The 22,059-nt window shown below is 44.9% G+C and overlaps 1 protein-coding gene across 3 annotated transcripts in view; it reads left to right on the forward strand.

Moving 5' to 3' along the window:
• The window catches only part of SLC44A5 (solute carrier family 44 member 5), a 149,684-nt gene that overhangs the window by 82,653 nt on the left and 44,972 nt on the right, over nt 1–22,059 (forward strand). For all 3 annotated transcript variants that reach the window (XM_040408663.1, XM_040408662.1, XM_040408661.1), the window contains exons 3-6: nt 9,916–9,989; nt 15,192–15,276; nt 15,993–16,077; nt 16,354–16,479. In XM_040408663.1, coding sequence (XP_040264597.1) covers nt 9,916–9,989; nt 15,192–15,276; nt 15,993–16,077; nt 16,354–16,479 — 370 coding nt within the window. The remainder of the gene's footprint in view (nt 1–9,915; nt 9,990–15,191; nt 15,277–15,992; nt 16,078–16,353; nt 16,480–22,059) is intronic.

Below are 22,059 nucleotides of genomic sequence, written 5' to 3' on the forward strand. Positions count from 1 at the left end.
TCATCATCATCATCATCGGAAGAAGGGGGTGGCAGCTTGCACGTGAGCCAGCAAGTTGCTAGCGTGGCCGGGAGTCAGCAAGGTGGCAGTAGTGGGAGGTCGGGAGCCAAACGTGCCGGGGGTAGAGCACCTGCTTCGCAGGAGCCTACCTGCCCGGGAAGTAGCGGTGCACAGGTTCATGGAGGCAGCGGCGGTAACAGTCAGTCAGTGCGTAGTGTTGTGGTAGTTTTTTGTTAAGCCGCCGGGGGAGGTGAACATGGCCATATGTAGAATCTGTGGGCAGAAGGTGAAGCGTGGCAAGGGTGCCAATGTTGGCCCCATGGTCCTGCGTCAACATATGCAGCGTCACCATAAAGTGGCCTGGGAGAACTGTGGCTCCGATGTGGTGGTTCAGCCTGCCGCAGCAACCGCTGCATCACCCACTGACACGTACCCGGTTTCAGGCAGTCAAGGCTCCACCACCTCAGCTGAAGGGAGCTGTCTGTCCTTCCCATCATCTGCTGGTCCTGATGCTCCTCGTCCTCCTACTCCTCGTCACTCATTCCGTCAGCAATCGATCACAGAAGCGATTGCCAAGAGACAACAGTATGCGTGAAAATTACATACGACCCATTAGCACGTATTGAGACTCTATATATGGAAATATTTTCATTTGGTCAATAAGACCACAAATGTCTCTTGGTTTATACGTGCTACTAAATGTATTGGTTATTTGCATATAAAATTTAACGTTTATTTCATACGTTTAAAATAGATGCCTTGAACTCACACATTAAAACTATCAGTGGTGCCTGCCCTATTACAATGTATCTTATATTGTATCCTAAGATAATATGCTTATTGACCACTGGGGGGCCCTTTAGGTTCTCTAAGCTAATTCCTGCTGGTTCAATGCAGCATTAATTCGCCGTTATTACAGGTGCACTGTTATTGGCACAGTGTACTCTTCTAGAAACGGGCATGTTCCCTAATTACTAGTTGGTATCTGCGCACTGTTTTCCACAACGCGCTCGCTGAGCTACGGGCTTTTTCCCAGTGTGCTAATAGTGACTAATAAGTAATACTCCTACTGCTTGGCATCGCACTCACTGCCTAAAATAACATCCAACACACTCTGCCCGATCCCCTGAAGACGCCAAGAGAGCTTGGCGAAACATGTCGGGGGGCAGAGTGTGTTGGATGTTATTTTAGGCAGTGAGTGCGATGCCAAGCAGTAGGAGTATTACTTAGTAGGTACTAATAGCACACTGGGAAAAAGCCCGTAGCTCAGCGAGCGCGTTGTGGAAAACAGTGCGCAGATACCAACTAGTAATTAGGGAACATGCCCGTTTCTAGAAGAGTACACTGTGCCAATAACAGTGCACCTGTAATAACGGCGAATTAATGCTGCATTGAACCAGCAGGAATTAGCTTAGAGAACCTAAAGGGCCCCCCAGTGGTCAATAAGCATATTATCTTAGGATACAATATAAGATACATTGTAATAGGGCAGGCACCACTGATAGTTTTAATGTGTGAGTTCAAGGCATCTATTTTAAACGTATGAAATAAACGTTAAATTTTATATGCAAATAACCAATACATTTAGTAGCACGTATAAACCAAGAGACATTTGTGGTCTTATTGACCAAATGAAAATATTTCCAACAGTATGCGTGCACTCATTCAACGGTGCAGAAGCTGAATGTGCTTCTGTCCAAGTTGCTGGTGCTGCAGTCCCTCCCTTTCCAAGTGGTGGACTCTGCACCTTTCAGAGAACTGACGGCTTGTGCTGAGCCGAGGTGGAGAGTCCCAAGCCGTCATTTCTCAGAAGGTGGGCCAGTCCTTGAGCCTGTCGGTATCTGCTAAAGTGCACGGCAGCGCCGATGTGTGGAGCTGTAACTACGGTCAGGGACAATACATGTTCTTTACGGCCCACTGGGTAAATGTGGTTCCTGCACAGCCACACCAGCAACTTGGCCAGGTGACGCCGCTTCCGCCTCCACGTTGTCACGCCGTTGGTCCTGCGACAATGTCCGTCTCTGCCTCCTCATCCTCCACTGCAGGGACAATTCACAGTGCCCCTCCAGCATACCACATGTGCAGGGCACGGCGGTGTCACTCTGTTCTGCACCTCGTTTGCCTGGGTGAACGGAGTCACACAGGGGAGGAACTGCTCCGTGTCCTTCATCAAGAAATCGAATCCTGGCTTTCTCTGCGACAACTCAAAATCTGAACCACGGTGACCAACAACGGGAAGAACATGGTGTCGGCGCTGCGTCAAGGAGAGCTGAGCCATGTGCCCTGCATGGCATGCGTGTTCAATCTGGTTGTCAAGCGGTTCCTAAAGTCTTCCACCCATCTGCAAGACATCCTAAAAATGGCCAGGAAACTTTGCATGCACTTCAGCCACTCGTACACCGCAAAGCACACCCAACTTGAGCTGCAGCAGCAGAACTGCATCCCCCAACATAGGCTGATATGTGACGTTTCCACCCTCCACATGTAAGACCGACTATACGAACAGAGAAAGGCCATAAGCGATTTCTTGATGATCCAAGCGGATTCCGTTGGAATTCCACCCTCCACATGTAAGACCGACTATACGAACAGAGAAAGGCCATAAGCGATTTCTTGATGATCCAAGCGGACAGGAGTACTCCCCTGTGTAACTTTGATGTCAGCCAGTGGCAGCTCATGCGTAGTGACACCTGCCATTTGCTCAGGCCCTTTGAGGAGGCCACGTTATTTGTCAGTCGCCAGGACTATGGGATGAACATCATTCCACTGCTTCATGTCCTGGAACAGATGCCAGTAAATCTGGCTGGTCAGGGGACTGGAGACGTGGCGCCTAGATCTCACGGCCACATGAGCCCTGTGGGGGCTGAACTGGAGGAGGACATTGGAGCACAAGCAATGTGTAGCAAAATGGGTGGTTTTTATACACAGGTGACAGGAGAGGAGGAGCAGGAGCAGCCAGAGGAGCTACAGGACGATGAGGAAGATAAGGCAGAGGACACAGACACCGTGGCAGTATGCAGTGGAGATGGAGGCAGGGAGTCCCTGAGCGTCACTTGCACAAATGGCCCGATGCATGCTTGCTTGCGTAGTGACAGCCAAATTGTCACCATTCGGCAGAGGGATGACTTCCGGCTCTCCACCTTGTTGGACCCTTGCTACCGGTCCAAAATGGGGGCCTTTTTTACACCCGCTGAGAGGGAGGACAAACTGAACTACTATAGAGACATCCTATGTAGTCAGTTGGCCTTGGTCCATCCTCTCGCAGGTCTGACCAGGGGGGCCCTCTGCGCTCACGTTCCTTGCCACTCTGTGGCCTCCTGATGCTGCTGCCACCTCCACACTGTCACCTTGCCACTCTGTGGTCTCCTGATGCTGCTGCCACCGCCTCACTGTCACCTTGCCACTCTGTGGTCTCCTGATGCTGCTGCCAACTCCACACTGTCATTGTGCCACTCTGTATCCTCCTCAAGCTGCTTCCACCTCACCACTATGTCATAGGGCTACTCTGTGGACTTCTCATGCTGTTCCCACCCTCCCCACTTCATGACTGGGCCACTATTTTGCCTTTCGGCCTGGCTGACATCATCATTTTATTTGACCCTTTTTTTGATCTGTCACAAGCAAGGAAAAATGAGATGCACAACGGATCCTGTCTGTGTGGCAGCTGTAAGGTCTGTATGGTCCCATCAGAATTGGCTTGTGATTTGGTAGCCAAAAGCAGGAGTGGGTACAAAACACAGAAGACATGCAAATATTCCATTCACGTGTCATCTCTGTTTTGGATCCACACCTGTTTTTTTTTGCTTTAGCAATACTGATGGATTACTGACCAAATGTTGACCGAGTGAAGGTGAATGCTCAACAGACAGGATCCGTTTTTTGGGGGGTTATTGTTCTGACGGATCAGAGGAAGGGCAAAATAATCAGTGACGTCAACACAAACTTACTGCTGACACCCTCTCCTCCCTGGGGGGGCCTCTACTTGTATAAGCGTTTAATAGAACAGGTTCTGTAGAAATCTATGTGGAATCAGCTGACGACGGTGTAAAAGGAGTGCGCTTCTTCTTGGCGCTAACATTGACCTGTAAGGCTGAGTTCATACTTGAGTTATTTGGTCAGTTTTGGCCCCGTGACTGTCCAAATATGTGAAGTGTGCAGTGATTCTAAGAGCGACGCCTTTCATCTGCATGTCATACGGACTCACAGTATTGTGTCACTACCACAGCAGACTCCCTATGTGTGTTACTGCAAGGCACAGTGTTCTACACCCCAATAAAGGCTCTCTGCAGCCAGGAAATAGCAGTTTTTTAGCGAAATTCGCCGCGAATAAATTCGAATCAAACCAAATTTGTTCCAAAAAATTCGGTGAACCGGCGAATTTAATTTTTTAAAAATTCGCTCATCTCTACCTCTGAGCCTTTGGTCTTTTGTGTTCGGTGGAATATAAGAATTAAGCTAATTAGAAGACAAACACTTTCCATCACTCGATACAGGGCACAGCAAAGGGCTCTTTTTTGGCCGCAGAACGGGCTTTTGTGACTAACGTGTCCCGGTCTGACCACTCTCAGCGCCCCACTCTTTCTTCATAAACAACTTTCAAGCTGCCTGACTTGTTTTCTTTGCCAACGTGTTAGGCTTGTGCAAATCTGACAGATGCCACCATTGAAAAAAAGAATCCGGAAGAATTCCAGAAATATATTTGTGTGAACATCACCATAGATGCCCACACATTCTGGGCAGCCTGACGACAACATGAATTCATTCCTGTCCCTTCCAGGAACACGCAGAGAGAATGTGCCGTTTCCATGCCATTCACAGCGCTCCGCGGCCTGGTGAATACGCGGCGGCCTCATCTTCTGCTTTTATGGCCTTGTCCGCTTGTCCCCTCCGTTCATTTCAGGGGGGCTGCAGGGAATACAGGGCCCCTGGTCTCGTGATCGGTGGTGGTCCCAGCAGTAGGACCCCCACCGATCTGATAGTTTATCCCCTTATCCTGTGGATAGGGGATAACTTTTAACAACCGGAGTGCCCCTTTTAATGGTTACAGCATTCAGCCTCTATCGGTCTGTCTCTTCGGTCACACAGTGATCCTTAGGCCTCATGCGCACAACTGTATCCATTTTGCAGTCTGCAATTTGCGGGTCCGCAAAATACAGAAGCGGTCTGTGTGCCGACCACATTTTTATTTTTACAGACCCATTGACTTCAATGGGTCTGTGGTCCGCATTTTGCAGGTATATTCTATCTTTTTGCACGCGGATGTTGCAGGTGGTTTCCGCATCCGTATGTCCATCTTTCAAAAAAATAGAACATACTTGGCTTCAAAATGTGGACCACGGACCCATTGAAGTCAGTGGATCCTCAAAAAATGCGGATGCAATGCGAACGTTAGCCATATTTGGACCACAAAATGCACGCGGTCATGGCGTTCAGGGTCTGCATAGCAGAGGGTGAAGCCTGTGGTGGAAATCCGTAGCATTAATTGACATGCAGCAGAGTTAAAGAGCAGCTGCCGCCTCTCCTGACATGTCCGTTTTAGTAACTACTTGCATTCCCCCGTGTAATAACATTTGTGGAGTATCTATTCTTATGGCTCGATGTTACTCCTACTAGAAGTTTATGAATGAATTACCAGCCGTCTACAGTGGTACCAGCTGGGGGTGAGTCCCTGCACAGTCTGACACCATCCAGTCAGTGCTGGCAGACTATGCAGGGAAACCCCTCTAACTGGTACCACCGCAGACTGCTGGCAATTCATTCACAAACTTCTAGTAGGAGTAATAGAGGACTGGAACAGCATGGAGCCATGGAAATGGATGCTTCAGAATTGTTATTGCACAGGTAATGCAAGTAGTTACTAAAACAGACACGTCATGAGGGTGACGGGTCCCCTTTAAAATCTGCACCGGAGGTCGCCTTCTCCTGTGGGCCTCATCCACATTGCTGCAACTGAAATACACTGCAGATGCTCCACCCAATTCCATGTTGGAAAATCTGCGGCATATCCGCTACTTGTGAACATACCCTGAAATTCTTTTAATCCGGTGTAATGTAACAAGATTATCTGATTCTGCGGCTGTCACTTTCTCCGCCGCTTCACTCTAGCAGGATAACCCCTAGCCGGATAGCAGGATGATGAGAGTTTCTGAATTGTCAGATACGGATTAAAGGAATTTCACTGAAATAAAGGTGGCATTTCCTTGGACTTTTCTGGGGGCAGGTTCCCTTTAAAAGAAAGTCTGTAAAGCGGTGAGCGCGTCTCGTTTCTTTTTTCCTGTTGTGCGGACTTAAATCTGCTTATCTGGCAGAATCTTTTCAAGGGGAAGCCGTGCTTTATCTGAAAAGTGAAATGTCAGGAATAATTTAGGATTTGTGCAAACTGCGCTTTTCACCTTGTAATAAAATCGACTCTCCTCACTCGTTCCAGCCGCAATCAGAGCTCCGCCTGACAGTCCCGCATTTCACACTCGCAGCGCGGTTTCAGCATCCAGCACCGCTGCGCGCGCGCCGTCTCGTTTGACACTGTATTTCTTGCCTGAGGGTAATTAAGGGGAAGCCGGGAATTAAAGCTGGGGAATGTGCGCAGAGACGGAGAGCGAGCGGAGCGAGGCGAGGAAGGCGGAGGTCTTATTAAAATCCCTGCCGTCACATAGTCCAGAAATGTTAAGTGTCTCGTCATCTCGTGTTTGACATTAGGATGTGAACATTTTCATTTTTTGACAACCTCGCGGTCAGTCAGTTTGATGCGGTGCTGGCAGCACAACAGACTCTCTTAAAGGGGTATACCCATCATTTATGACATAGCTCTGAGCTGGCGTAGATTTCTGTTTAGGCGCACGCACTGCCGGAGGATTCATCTAATTTATGACGAGGCCAGTACCTAGGCGCATCCTTAGACAGCGCAGGGGGGATATAAATCTAATAAATCTCCCCCTATGTCCAGCTGCTGGAAAACTGGATGATAACCTACGGCTGCCATGCGATGGGGCACTCAACTTTTCCAGGCTCCTCAATAAATTGTCATGGACATAGCTTTAAACCCCTAGTGACCACCCATACGCATTTTTACTGCGGTCACTAAGGGGCCTTAGGCTGGGCCGCCTTTATTACTGCGGTCCGGTCTAAGTGCCGCACAGGGAGCAGGGGCCCGGCTCTCACATGACCCAGAGAATAAAGATATTCTAAAAAAAAAAAAGAAAACGCCGTAAAATTTATAACGTGAAAACTCACTGGCAGTATTTCAGTTTTTTTTCATCTCCCTCCTAGAAAGAGTTAATTAAAGCTAATCAGAAAGTTATGTGTACCCCACAATGGCACCATTAAAAACTACAACTTTCCCCGCAAAAAACAAGCCTTCCTACAGCTAGATAGACGGAAAAATAAAAAAAGTTATAACCAGGCTGGTCTCTAAGGGGTTAATATTAATAAAGGGGTTCTTCCCGGATAACCAATAAAATGATGAATGAAATTTCTTACAATGTGATTAAAATCAGATTCCTTCAAATTTTATGTTACTTCTCTTACTTGCAATACCATTTTTCACCAGTGTACTTTACATAGACTTCAATGCAATAGCGCCCCCCTGTCTAATATTCTAATATATAAAGCTGAGTGTGTGTGTGTGTCCGCTAAAAGAATCCACACCGTCGCATTTACAATCACAAAATTTGGCACACAGGTACATCAGGTGTCCGGGAAGGTTTTAGACCGGGCCTCAGCTCTCTAGCACGTACTGTTCCTGAGATATTCCCAAAAAATGCATTAGCCAATAGAAGGCTGGTCACATGAACCTTATCAGCCAATAGAAGCTCGCAGACCCTTAGTCTCCACATACACAGAGTTTTAAACCCGGTCTCCATAACAACCGAGCCATTCTATTTTTTATTTTTTTTTCCAGGGTCACTTTCTCCCTGCAGCTCACTCTCAGACAGCACAGTGCTGCTGTCTGAGAGTGAGCTGTCCAAAAGGACATCCTTGTGTCCGTCCAGGCCCTGCGCCGGAAGGAGGACAGGGAGTCTGAAAGTCGGACTGTCCGCCCTAAAACCGGACCTCTGGCCACCCTAGGGGCAGGCTGCTGTGGACGTCAGTGTTAAGGGGCAGATTGCTGTAGAGGCCACTGTTAAGGAGACTGGGTACTGTGGAGGTCACTAATAAAGCGGCGGCTGCTGTGGAGGTCACTGTTAAGGGGGCCGGATGCTGTGGAGGTCACTGTTAAAGGGACGGGCACTGTGGAGGTCTCTGTTAAGGGGGGCAGGGAACGGTGGAGGTCACAGTTAAGGGGACGGTCCGCTATGGAGGTCAGTGTTAAGAGGTGGGGTGCTGTAGAGGTCACTGTTAAGGGGGCGGGGTGTTGTGGAGGTAACATTTTAAGGAGCATGGAGCTTTGTGGAGGTTACTGTTAAGGGGGCAGGATATTGTGGAAATCACTGTTAAAGGGGCTGTCGCTGTGGAGGTCTCTGTTAAGGGGGTGGGCCCCTGTGGAAGTCACTGTCAAGGCGGTGGGGTGCTGTGGAACTCACTGTTAAAGGGGCAGGCTGCTGTGAAAGTCAAACTTGGGGATACTGTCAATATCTTTCAACCCGTTCGCTACCAGCGCAGTACATGTACGGCGCTGGAGCGATGTGCGAACCTGCAGCGGGCGTCATGGCTGTTTCACACAGCAGATACCTGCAGCTAATTACCGTGACTGGCAATAATGCCGATCGCGGTAATTAAATGCTTTAGATGCCATGATCAGGTGAGATCACGGCACCTAAATGCACACTGAACACTCTCAGCCTTGCTGATAAGGCTGAAAGTATTCATGATGCAATTCCTATTTTGGCCACCAGATGGCAGGCCAGGTTAAGAAATGAGCAAAGTTGACTGTAAATGGCAAATATAAAATCCCTCATAAACAAAAATTAAAAAATATAATTAATAAACTCATATGAGGCACAAAATGATCAATTTTTTTTATGTTAAATATATAAAAAATAAAATATATATAAAAGTTTAAATCGCCCACTTTTTCGTATAATTAAAAAATAAATACCTAAATAACTATATATATAAACATCATGAATATCACCGCGACTGAAAACACCCATACTAAAAAGCACAATACAGAAAAATTCCAATACGGCGAATGGCGTAATGGAAAAAAGGGTCAAAATGGCCTATTTGCCATTTTTTCATTGCTTCTCTTACCCAAAAAAATTTAATAAAATGTGATCGAAAAGTCACGCACACTCCAAAATGGTATCAATAAAAAGTACAGATTGTTCCACAAAAAATGAGCCCCTAAACAGCTCAGTAGACATAAGTATAAAAAAGTTATGGGGGTCAGAATATGGTGATGTAAAAAACCCCCAAAAAAAATTCTCAAAGTTTAAATTTTTTTACACTATTTAGACATAAAAAAAACCTATACACATGGGGTATGATTCTAATCGTACTTACCCAGAGAATGAGGGGCATGGGTCAGTTTTGCCGTAAACGAAACGCCGTGGGAACAAAACCCGTAAAACGGTGGAGCGATTGCGTTTTTTTTTCCAATTCCACCTCATTTGGATTTTTTTTCCCGCTTCCTACTACATTTTTTGCCATAATTAATGGTGGCAATAGAAAGTACAACTTGTCCCGCAAAAAATAAGCCCTCATACAGCTATGTGACCGGAAATATAAAAAAGTTATGGCTCACGGAATAAAGGGAAGAAAAATTAAAACGCAAAAACGAAAAAACCTCCGGTAGCCAAGGGGTTAATGACACACAAACATTAAATGAAATAGATGAAATATATATTTAATTTATTTGTATTTTATTAAAAAATTTGAAAAAGAAAAACAAGTCGAAAATGCTTAAAATGATAATACTGTCTGCTTTAAATGCTTTCTTCTAGCGCTAATAATCATTTTATCCTCTTTTTTTTTTAGACACTGTACGGATGTCCTTTGCTGCGTCATTTTTGTGGTGGTCATTTTAGGTTACATTGCGCTAGGCATTGTTGGTAAGTGGCAGATATGAATATACAGTATATACCCTTCTGTACTGAATGTCCTTCATGTAATGTATACCACATAGGACACTGCTTCAAATCCCCTAACACTGGGGGCAGAGATGTGAGAAGTCTTCGTTGCCCATGGCAACCAATCACAGCACAGCTTTCATTGCTCAACAGCACAATATAAGATGAAAGCTGTGCTGTGATTGGTTGCTATGGGCTGAGGACGGTGTCTGGCACCGTTTCTAGGAGAAAGCAGCCATGTTTTCATCATCTTGTACAGCCATTTGAACGAACTCGCTAGCGCCGTTGTCAGCTGAGCCACATGCAGGGACATCTAGTATCTGCAGTAACCTTGGCGCTTTACCATAAGCAGTTAATTATAAAATAATGCAGCCCTTTATAACACAATCACATGTAATGGCTAATAATCTAATATGGAACAGGTGGTGTTTTCCAGACTGACCACCGTCACTACTATTAGGCCGCTAGCCAGCCGCTGTGTTCTCGCTAATGGGTATTATTATATTGCAGACGGGCCGCCGTATGACAGCGTTCATCTGCGGTCTGGACATAAAGCCAAGATTTCCCTGTGAAGAAAAAAGATGATGATTATGAGCCTTCTGTAGTCACAATGGCCGCCATAGAGGCGGAGATTAACCCCTGCAGCAACAAATCTTATCCATTCCCTCACTATATTGTAATACTCTCATCATTGCCTCGCTGTGTCATACTCTCATCATTGCCTCGCTGTGTCATACTCTCATCATTGCCTCGCTGTGTCATACTCTCATCATTGCCTCGCTGCGTCATACTCTCATCATTGCCTCGCTGTGTCATACTCTCATCATTGCCTCGCTGTGTCATACTCTCATCATTGCCTCGCTGTGTCATACTCTCATCATTGCCTCGCTGTGTAATACTCTCATCATTGCCTCGCTGTGTCATACTCTCATCATTGCCTCGCTGTGTCATACTCTCATCATTGCCTCGCTGTGTCATACTCTCATCATTGCCTCACTGTGTATTACTCTTTTGTGCATCATTCTTTCCCGGAATCTTCTTTCCTCAATGTAAAATCTGAGGCCTTGCCCTGACCGGCCATGTGCCATTTTGTCGTCCTGTGTGTCAGGGAGACATTTTACTCCCTCAGGCAGCTGCCTCTGCCCCCTGTAGTCACAACGCTACTCGGTCGCACTACTCTCAACATCTCTGCGCTCCTTCACTGAGTTATGATGATGACAACTCTCATCCTGCATTTACTGTAGTAATACTCTGAGCATCTCTTCTCTGTTATAATACTCCTACTCCCATCATTCTTTCACACGTATAATACTTCCACTCTCATCATTCTGTTATAATATTCCCACTCTCATCATTCTCTGCATAGCAAAATTTCCACTCATCATTCCCTGTTAGAATACTCCTACTCTCATCATTCTCTCACTGTGTTATAATTTCCACAGTTTTATCTCTCACTTCATTATACTCCTTGTCATCCTCCCTTTCCCATATAATTAGGATATTGGTGTGGTGGTGGTGGGTGTCGGATGGTTCGCTGGGGACGGCTGCCATCTTGGGGTGTGTTCTCTGACGATGTCTCGTATAACACTCCCATCCTCCATCACACCGCACCGAGACAGATTCCCACAAGAACATCTGATACATTTCCATAGCTCAGATTTATCATGGGTTCAGCCTGTGGATCTGTATTAATCGCCCCCCGCCGGCCGTGCCCCTGATAGTACACCACAGATATGACACATTCATCACGTACCATCTAATAAAACCCTCAGACCGTCACATAATGGTGATTCATGAGAACAACCTAGCGGAGGGAACCCAGTAAATGTCTCCACGTTCTGCTCCTGTCACTTTCCGGAGATATTTCCATGGCGCTGCAGTGAATCTCCCCACAATGATGGAGGTTATGAGCTGAGCATGGCAGGGCTTGCTGGTTATTTACTCCAGAAGAGGAATAGGGCAGAGAATTATTCTTATGATCCGTGAAGTTTTCTGAGACTTATCTCCGCAGTATCAACCCTACACTGCCTGGTTGGATTGATCCTGCTGATTACAATGATACCTGCCTTGTGGAAATCCATGACAGCGTTCCCAAAGAAAAAATAATTTTAATTCTTTATGCAAATGAAGACTTCAGTGCACCAAGGGTGGGGGCCTAGCCCTTCGGTGCTCCTCAGCTTTCCAGTGCAGGCCACACGCCCGCGGTGCACTGAAGCCCTTATTTGCATAAAGAATAAGTCATTTTTCTTGGGAACGCCACAACCAATCTTCATAAGGCCTCATGCACACGACCGTTTTTTTTTGCGGTCCGCAAAACGGATTTCCGTTGTTCCGTGATCCGTGACCGTTTTTTCTTCCATGGGTCTTCCTTGATTTTTGGAGGATCCACGGACATGAAAAGTGAAAAAAAAAAAAAAAGTCAAGTTTGCATTGAAAACGATAGGAAAAACGGACACGGATCACGGACGCGGATGACTATCTTGTGTGCATCCGTGATTTTTCACGGACCCATTGACTTGAATGGGTCCGTGAACCGTTGTCCGTGAAAAAAATAGGACAGGTCATATTTTTTTCACGGACTGGAAAAACGGATCACGGACGCGGAAGCCAAACGGTGCATTTTCCGATTTTTCCACGGACCCATTGAAAGTCAATGGGTCCGCGAAAAAAGACGGAACACGGAACAACGGCCGCGGATGCACACAACGGTCGTGTGCATGAGGCCTAAGACAGGTATCATTTTAATCAACAGTGTTAACCCTACCAGGCAGTATCCATGGTTTACTAGGGTTAACCCTGCTGACAGGTGCTCTTTTACGTGACTGTTGTGTGTCTGACTGCTGGGGCCAACACCAATCATGACATCAGGGGACCCCCGAGTACCCTATGCAATCGGAGCAGCAGGGCTCATGCATGTCCAGTGCTCCATTCACTTCTGTGGAACTGTTGGGTACAGTGCTCAGGTGCAGTGGTCACGCCCCATCCATACAAGGGATTCTAGGACCCTCGTTCCTGCCCTCATGATTGATGGGGTGCCAATCCCTTTAAATTAGGGCATCTATTAGATTGGATTGCACCTACTACACAACCCTCCCAGTTCCTGATCAAGCAGCCTTAAAGGGATTTTCTAATTTTAGACAAGTATGACTCATCAGGAGATTTGGGGTCCTCTAACTAAACAAAGTGAACCACCAAGCAAGCTCAGCTTTTCTTGTGACTTTCATAGATGTAAATTGAGAGATGTGTGCATACAGTGCCTTGCAAAAGTATTAACCCCCTTGACTTTTTCCATATTTTGGTCCCTCACAACCTGGAATTTACATGGATTGTTGGAGGATTTGCATTATTTAATTTACAGAATATGCCGACAACTTTGAAGATGTTTTTTTGTTTTTATTGTGAAGCAAACAACAAATGGGACAAAATAACAGAAAAAGTCAATGTGCAGAACTATTCACCCCCCTAAAGTCAATACTTTGTAGAGCCACCTTTTGCAGCAATCACAGCTCCAAGTCGCTTTGGATAAGTCTCCATTCCAACACATTTACATGTTTCCCCTAAACCACTCAAGTGTTGCTTTAGCCGTGTGTTCGGGGTCATTGTCCTGCTGGAAGGTGAACCTCCGTCCTAGCCTCAGATCACACACAGAGTGGTACAGGATTTGCTCAAGAATATCCCTGTTTTTAGCACCATCCATCTTTCCCTCAACTCTGACCAGCTTCCCAGTCCCATCCCCCCAGTATGATGCCGCCACCACCATGTTTCATTGTAGGGATGGTGTTCTTTGGGTGATGTGTTGGGTTTGTGTTGGGTCTCATCAGACCAGAGCACCTTCCTCCATACATTTTGGGAGTCTCCCACATGACTTTTCGCAAACTCACAACGCGCCATTTTGTTTTTAGCTAAAAGTAATGGCTTTCTTCTGGCCACTCTGCCATAAAGCCCAACTCTATGGAGCGTACGGCTTATTGACGTCCTATGTACAGATACTCCAGTCTCTGCTGTGGAACTCTGCAGCTCCTCCAGGGTTACCTTAGGTCTCTGCTGCCTCTCTGATTAATGCCCTCCTTGCCCGGTCTGTGAGTTTTGGTGGGCGGCCGTCTCTTGGCAGGTTTGCTGTTGTGTCATGTTCTTTCCATTTGGTTATGATAGATTTGATGGTGCTCCTGGGGGTCATCAAAGATTTGGATATTTTTTTTATAACCTAACCCTGACTTGTACTTCTCAACAACATTGTCCCTTACTTGTTTGGAGAGTTCCTTGGTCTTCATGGCAGTGTTTGGTTAGTGATGCCTCTTGCTTAGGTGTTGCAGCCTCTGGGGCCTTTCAAAAAAGGTGTGTATATGTAACGACAGATGATGTGACACTTAGATTGCACACAGGTGGGCATCATTTCACTAATTATGTGACTTCTGAAGGTAATAGGTTGCACCAGAGCTTTCTATGGGCTTCCTAACAAAGGGGGTGAATACATACGCACATGCTAGTTTTCTATTTCTAAACAATAGATTTATTTATATATTTTTCTCATTTCACTTCACCAACTTAGACTATTGTGTTCTGATCCATCCCATAAATTTTAGATTAACAAAACATTAAACTTAAAGCTGTAATGTAACAAAATCTGGAAAAAAAAAAAGTCAAGGGGGTAAATACTTTTGCAATGCACTGTATATAGACTCTCAATTCATTCTCTGCCTGGATATGGCAGCCACCTTTCCTGATTGAAGAGACATAGGGACCCATGTTTTCCCTTAGGCAGAGGTCTCTTCTCTATCACATACAGTATGTATGTATATGCTTTTTAAAAGGGATTTCCACCAAAAGTGGAAAATTCTCCATTTATTAGTAAATGAGAAGTTGGAGCTGCCAAAAAATTTGACTGTGGCTCTAACTTCTGATTTGCAAATATATGAACTGTTTTATGTTTTCAAGTGGAAATATTGGCCTTTAAGAGAGCCTTGTATTTTAATTATTACTTCTGTCTCAACCGATTGGTCAGAAAGGATCATCTGAATGGCCCCTGAACTTTTTTTTTTAAGATGTCTTGGAGTAGGGAATATAATCCCAATAGGCTGATAGGGACCTACTGGTAAATAATCAGCACATACCTTCATATGGCTCCCTGGGTGCTCGTGTTGCTATTTCTCCTCAAGCTGTTGCTTCTTTTATTTCACATTTTAGCCTGGATTCATGGAGACCCCAGGAAGATTGTGTATGCAACAGACAGCTATGGCCAGTTCTGTGGACAAAAGGGGACTGTAAATGAGTAAGTGCTTTGTCTTTGATGTAGCTCACATTTCATTCCATTCCAGTATATCTCTCTGTCCATTATTAGGATACAATAGACTGTGGTACATAGAGATTGTGCTGTGACTTGCTGCTGGGAAAGGGAAAGAGAGAGCTGCTCCAGTCATAGTCTGTACCCTGGGGCGTGCGGCAACAACTAAACTGCTAAATTGTAGCTGTAGAACCCCTCATTCATGGTTCTTCAGGAAATACAACCTTTTTAGGGTCCATTCACACGTCCGTTGTTTCTTTCCTGATCTGTTCCGTTTTTTGTGGAACAGATCTGGACCAGATCTGTACCCATTCATTTTCCATGGGTCCTGAAAAAAATCGGACAGCTCAATGTCTGATTTTTTTTTTCAGGACCCATTGAAAATGAATGGGTACAGATCTAGTCCAGATCTGTTCCGCAAAAAACGGAACAGATCAGGAAAGAAACAACGGACGTGTTGTGATCTTCTGTAGAGAAAGGACTAATATTAGTTATTGGGCCCCCTTGCCTACAGGGCCCCTGTGCCTCTGAACCGATGGCGCATATGGAATATCTCCACATGTCTGTACGTATACTCATTTCACTGCTCTAGACTACATTCTGTTAAACACTCTGAGGGGGCTATATAATAGCTGCACAGTTAAATATAAGGAATGTTAAAGGTGACTGGCCCTTTAAATATTTGCCTTTCTTATCACTTCTAGGAACAAGACTGTCTTAATGTATTTTAATATTCTAAAATGTGCAAGTCCGGTGGTGCTTATAAACCTGCAGTGCCCTACGACCCAGGTGAGCACTGTGCATAATTTGCTTTCAAACTGTTTAAAAACTCTGTTATTCCTACTGGAAATGTATAAATAAATAGACAACCGGTTGTTACCATTTTCCTTTGTCAGTGTGTCTGTATGTAAATTGACATCACCACTGATTGGACAGTAACAAACATGCACCAGAATTGTCATGGGGAATGCATGTATTTACTATAACAGACATGTCGGGAGAGGCGGCAGTATGTCCGTCATGTATGTGTATGCTCATATGGTTATTCCTGCCTTTTGTTTCCAGCTTTGTGTTTCCAAATGTCCAGACAGATTTGCCACGTACCTGGACATGCAGGCCAACCTGCGGAACCGAAGCTACTGGGAATATTACAAACAGTTCTGTAAACCAGGGTTCAACAAGCCCGAAAAGGTGAGTGGATAGTAATAATTTTATGGTGGACATCAGAGCTGGGAAAATATAGCATAGGATGTGACCTGTACTCTGCTGAAAGCTTCACTCCAAATCAGGCAAAGTGTTAGAAGTGTAACTGTGATACAGCGACCGAATGTGAGATTTCATATATTCCTTGTAATATTGTTGTATCTTCACCACAGTTCTGTAATGTAATAAACCTGCACTGCTCTGTACTGTCTACTGACCCAACACTACACTGTAATAATCCTGTACTGTGCTCTACTCACTACTGACCCCACACTACACTGTAATAATCCTGTACTCACTACTGACCCATCACTACACTGTAATAATGCTGTACTCCCTACTGACCCCACACTACACTGTAATAATCCTGTACTCACTACTGACCCATCACTACACTGTAATAATGCTGTACTCCCTACTGACCCCACACTACACGGTAATGCTGTACTCCCTACTGACCCCGCACTACACTGTAATAATGCTGTACTCACTACTGACCCATCACTACACTGTAATAATCCTGCACTGTGCTCTACTCACTACTGACCCAACAGTACACTGTAATAATGCTGCACTCACTACTGACCCCACACTATACTGTAATAATCCTGTACTCCCTACTGACCCCACACTATACTGTAATGCTGTACTCACTACTGACCCCACACTACACTGTAATAATACTGTACTCACTACTGACCCCACACTATACTGTAATAATACTGTACTCACTACTGACCCCACACTATACTGTAATAATGCTCTACTCACTACTGACCCCACACTACACTGTAATAATGCTGTACTCACTACTGACCCAACACTACACTGTAACAATGCTGCACTCACTACTGACCCCACACTATACTGTAATAATCCTGTACTCACTACTGACCCATCACTACACTGTAATAATGATGCACTCACTACTGACCCAACACTACACTGTAATAATGCTGTACTCACTACTGACCCCACACTACACTGTAATAATGCTGTACTCCCTACTGACCCAACACTACACTGTAATAATCCTGTACTATGCTCTACTCACTACTGACCCCACACTACACTGTAATAATGCTGTACTCACTACTGACCCAACACTACACTGTAATAATGCTGTACTCACTACTGACCCAACACTACACTGTAATAATGCTGTACTCACTACTGACCCAACACTACACTGTAATAATGCTGTACTCACTACTGACCCAACACTACACTGTAATGCTGTACTATGCTCTACTCACTACTGACCCCACACTATACTGTAATAATGCTGTACTCCCTACTGACCCCACACTATACTGTAATAATGCTGCACTCACTACTGACCCCACACTATACTGTAATAATCCTGTACTCACTACTGACCCCACACTATACTGTAATAATCCTGTACTCACTACTGACCCCACACTATACTGTAATAATCCTGTACTCACTACTGACCCAACACTACACTGTAATAATGCTGTACTCACTACTGACCCCACACTACACTGTAATAATCCTGTACTCACTACTGACCCATCACTACACTGTAATGCTGTACTCACTACTGACCCCACACTATACTGTAATAATGCTGTACTCCCTACTGACCCAACACTATACTGTAATAATCCTGTACTCACTACTGACCCCACACTATAATGTAATGCTGTACTCCCTACTGACCCCACACTATACTGTAATAATCCTGTACTCACTACTGACCCATCACTACACTGTAATAAAAATGTACTCACTACTGACCCAACAGTACACTGTAATAATGCTGCACTCACTACTGACCCCACACTATACTGTAATAATCCTGTACTCCCTACTGACCCCACACTATACTGTAATGCTGTACTCACTACTGACCCCACACTACACTGTAATAATACTGTACTCACTACTGACCCCACACTATACTGTAATAATACTGTACTCACTACTGACCCCACACTATACTGTAATAATGCTCTACTCACTACTGACCCCACACTACACTGTAATAATGCTGTACTCACTACTGACCCAACACTACACTGTAATAATGCTGCACTCACTACTGACCCCACACTATACTGTAATAATCCTGTACTCACTACTGACCCATCACTACACTGTAATAATGATGCACTCACTACTGACCCAACACTACACTGTAATAATGCTGTACTCACTACTGACCCCACACTACACTGTAATAATGCTGTACTCCCTACTGACCCAACACTACACTGTAATAATCCTGTACTATGCTCTACTCACTACTGACCCCACACTACACTGTAATAATGCTGTACTCACTACTGACCCAACACTACACTGTAATGCTGTACTATGCTCTACTCACTACTGACCCCACACTATACTGTAATAATGCTGTACTCCCTACTGACCCCACACTATACTGTAATAATGCTGCACTCACTACTGACCCCACACTATACTGTAATAATCCTGTACTCACTACTGACCCCACACTATACTGTAATAATCCTGTACTCACTACTGACCCCACACTATACTGTAATAATCCTGTACTCACTACTGACCCAACACTACACTGTAATAATGCTGTACTCACTACTGACCCCACACTACACTGTAATAATCCTGTACTCACTACTGACCCATCACTACACTGTAATGCTGTACTCACTACTGACCCCACACTATACTGTAATAATGCTGTACTCCCTACTGACCCAACACTATACTGTAATAATCCTGTACTCACTACTGACCCCACACTATAATGTAATGCTGTACTCCCTACTGACCCCACACTATACTGTAATAATCCTGTACTCACTACTGACCCATCACTACACTGTAATAAAAATGTACTCACTACTGACCCCACACTACACTGTAATAATCCTGTACTCACTACTGACCCATCACTACACTGTAATAATGATGTACTGTGCTCTACTCACTACTGACCCCACACTATACTGTAATAACTCTGTACTCACTACTGACCCATCACTACACTGTAATAATGCTGTACTCCCTACTGACCCCACACTACACTGTAATAATCCTGTACTCACTACTGACCCCACACTACACTGTAATAATGCTGTACTCACTACTGACCCCACACTACACTGTAATAATGCTGTACTCACTACTGACCCCACACTACACTGTAATAATCCTGTACTCACTACTGACCCAACTCTACACTGTAATAATACTGTACTCCCTACTGACCCATCACTACACTGTAATAATGCTGTACTCCCTATTGACCCAACACTACACTGTAATAATACTGTACTCCCTACTGACCCCACACTATACTGTAATAATCCTGTACTCCCTACTGACCCCACACTATACTGTAATGCTGTACTCACTACTGACCCCACACTACACTGTAATAATACTGTACTCACTACTGACCCCACACTACACTGTAATAATCCTGTACTCACTACTGACCCCACACTACACTGTAATAATGCTGTACTCACTACTGACCCCACACTACACTGTAATAATCCTGTACTCACTACTGACCCCACACTACACTGTAATAATCCTGTACTCACTACTGACCCAACACTACACTGTAATAATACTGTACTCCCTACTGACCCATCACTACACTGTAATAATGCTGTACTCCCTATTGACCCAACACTACACTGTAATAATACTGTACTCCCTACTGACCCAACACTACACTGTAATAATACTGTACTCCCTACTGACCCAACACTACACTGTAATAATCCTGTACTCTACTCTCTACTCTGCACTACTGTCCACTCAAATAGTCCTGCTCTGCATTCTTTTAGAGTCCTATACTTTGTTATAATGTTCCTGCACCAAGCTATACTCTCTCTAATGGTCTTACACTGAATTTTACTCTCTAGGGTACTTTCACACTAGCGTTTTTCTTTTCCGGCATAGAGTTCCGTCATAGGGGCTCTATACCGGAAAAGAACTGATCAGTTTTATCCCCATGCATTCCGAATGGAGAGCAATCCGTTCAGGATGCATCAGGATGTCTTCAGTTCAGTTGTTTTGACTGATCAGGCAAAAGATAAAACCGTAGCATTATCTCCGGCGAAAAAAACTGAAGACATGCCTGAATGCCGGATTTTTCCCATAGGAATGTATTAGTACCGGATCCGGCATTCAAAATACCGGAATGCCGGATCCGTCCTCCCGGCCTGCGCATGCGCAGACCGGTAAAAATGTGAAAAAAGGTACAAGACGGATCAGTCTCACAAATGCTTTCAGTCAGCGGCAGATCGGCAGGTCCGGCAGCCAGTTCCGACGACTGAACTGCCCGCCGGATCACACTGCCGCAAGTGTGAAAGTAGCCTAACACTGAACCCTGTAATTATCCTGCATTGAGCTCCACTCTCCGGCTGCAGGCAGACCTGCGCCATGCTTCTTTATGACCATTAGTGAGTAAAGTGCAGTGCCATTAGGATGTGCATTGTAAGACCAATAATAAGCTGAATGAAGTCCAGTCTTAGAGTGCAGTACTGTGTATGACCATTATAAAGTGCATGCAGTATCATCTAGAATGCAGCATATAATAATACGTTTTTGTACTATAACAGTTTGTATCAGTCAATAGGAATATATTAATTTGCACAAGTGTCACATGTACAAAAGGGCGTAAAAATAATGAACCAATTACTCTAAGGCTACATGCACGCAAACTTATTTTGTTTCCGTGTCTGTTCCATTTTTTTTGCGGATAGGATGTGGACCCATTCATTTCAAAGGGTCCGCAAAAAATGCTGATGGCACACCGTGTACTATCTGCATCCGTGTGTCCGTTCGGTAGCTCCGCAAAAAAATTAGAACATGTCCTATTCTTGTCCGTTTGGCGGACAAGGATAGGCATTATTACAATGGATCCGCAAAAAAAACAATACGGACTTCATCCGTTTGTTTTTTTGCGGATCAAAAATTTGCGGACCGCAAAACACATACGTTCGTGTGCATGTAGCCTAAGGCTACTTTCACACCAGCGTTTTTGCTGGATCCGGCAGGGTTCAGCAAAAACGCTTCCGTTACTGATAATACAACCATCTGCATCCGTTATGAACGGATCCAGTTGTATTATCTTTAACATAGCCAAGACGATTGAAAGTCAATGGGGGACGGATCTGTTTTCTATTGTCGGAGAAAACGTATCCATCCCCATTGACTTGCATGTCATGGGTCATGACGGATCTGTTTTGCTCCGCATCCCACAACGGAAAGAAAACCGCAGCTGTTACGTTTTGTCCCCATTGACGATGAATGGGGAGCAAAACTGAAGCGTTTTTTTCCGGTATTGAGACCCTATGATGGATCTCAATATCGGAAAATGTGAAAGTAGCCTAAATGTTCTAGTGACCATACACAGCGCTCTGCTCACTAATGGTCTTACACGGGGCTGCACTCCCTAATGGGGCGGTTACCCTCGGTGGGGCTCTCGGGTAATGCAAATTCTACAGTCTCATGTTGCTACAAACCAAGAGAAGTTTCCTAGACATATGTGAGTTCCAATCATGAAGATGTTTTACCTGATCTGTGATTATCTCA

Source organism: Bufo bufo, chromosome 9, assembly GCF_905171765.1.
Source record: "Bufo bufo chromosome 9, aBufBuf1.1, whole genome shotgun sequence".
Classification (NCBI taxonomy): Eukaryota; Metazoa; Chordata; class Amphibia; order Anura; family Bufonidae; genus Bufo; species Bufo bufo.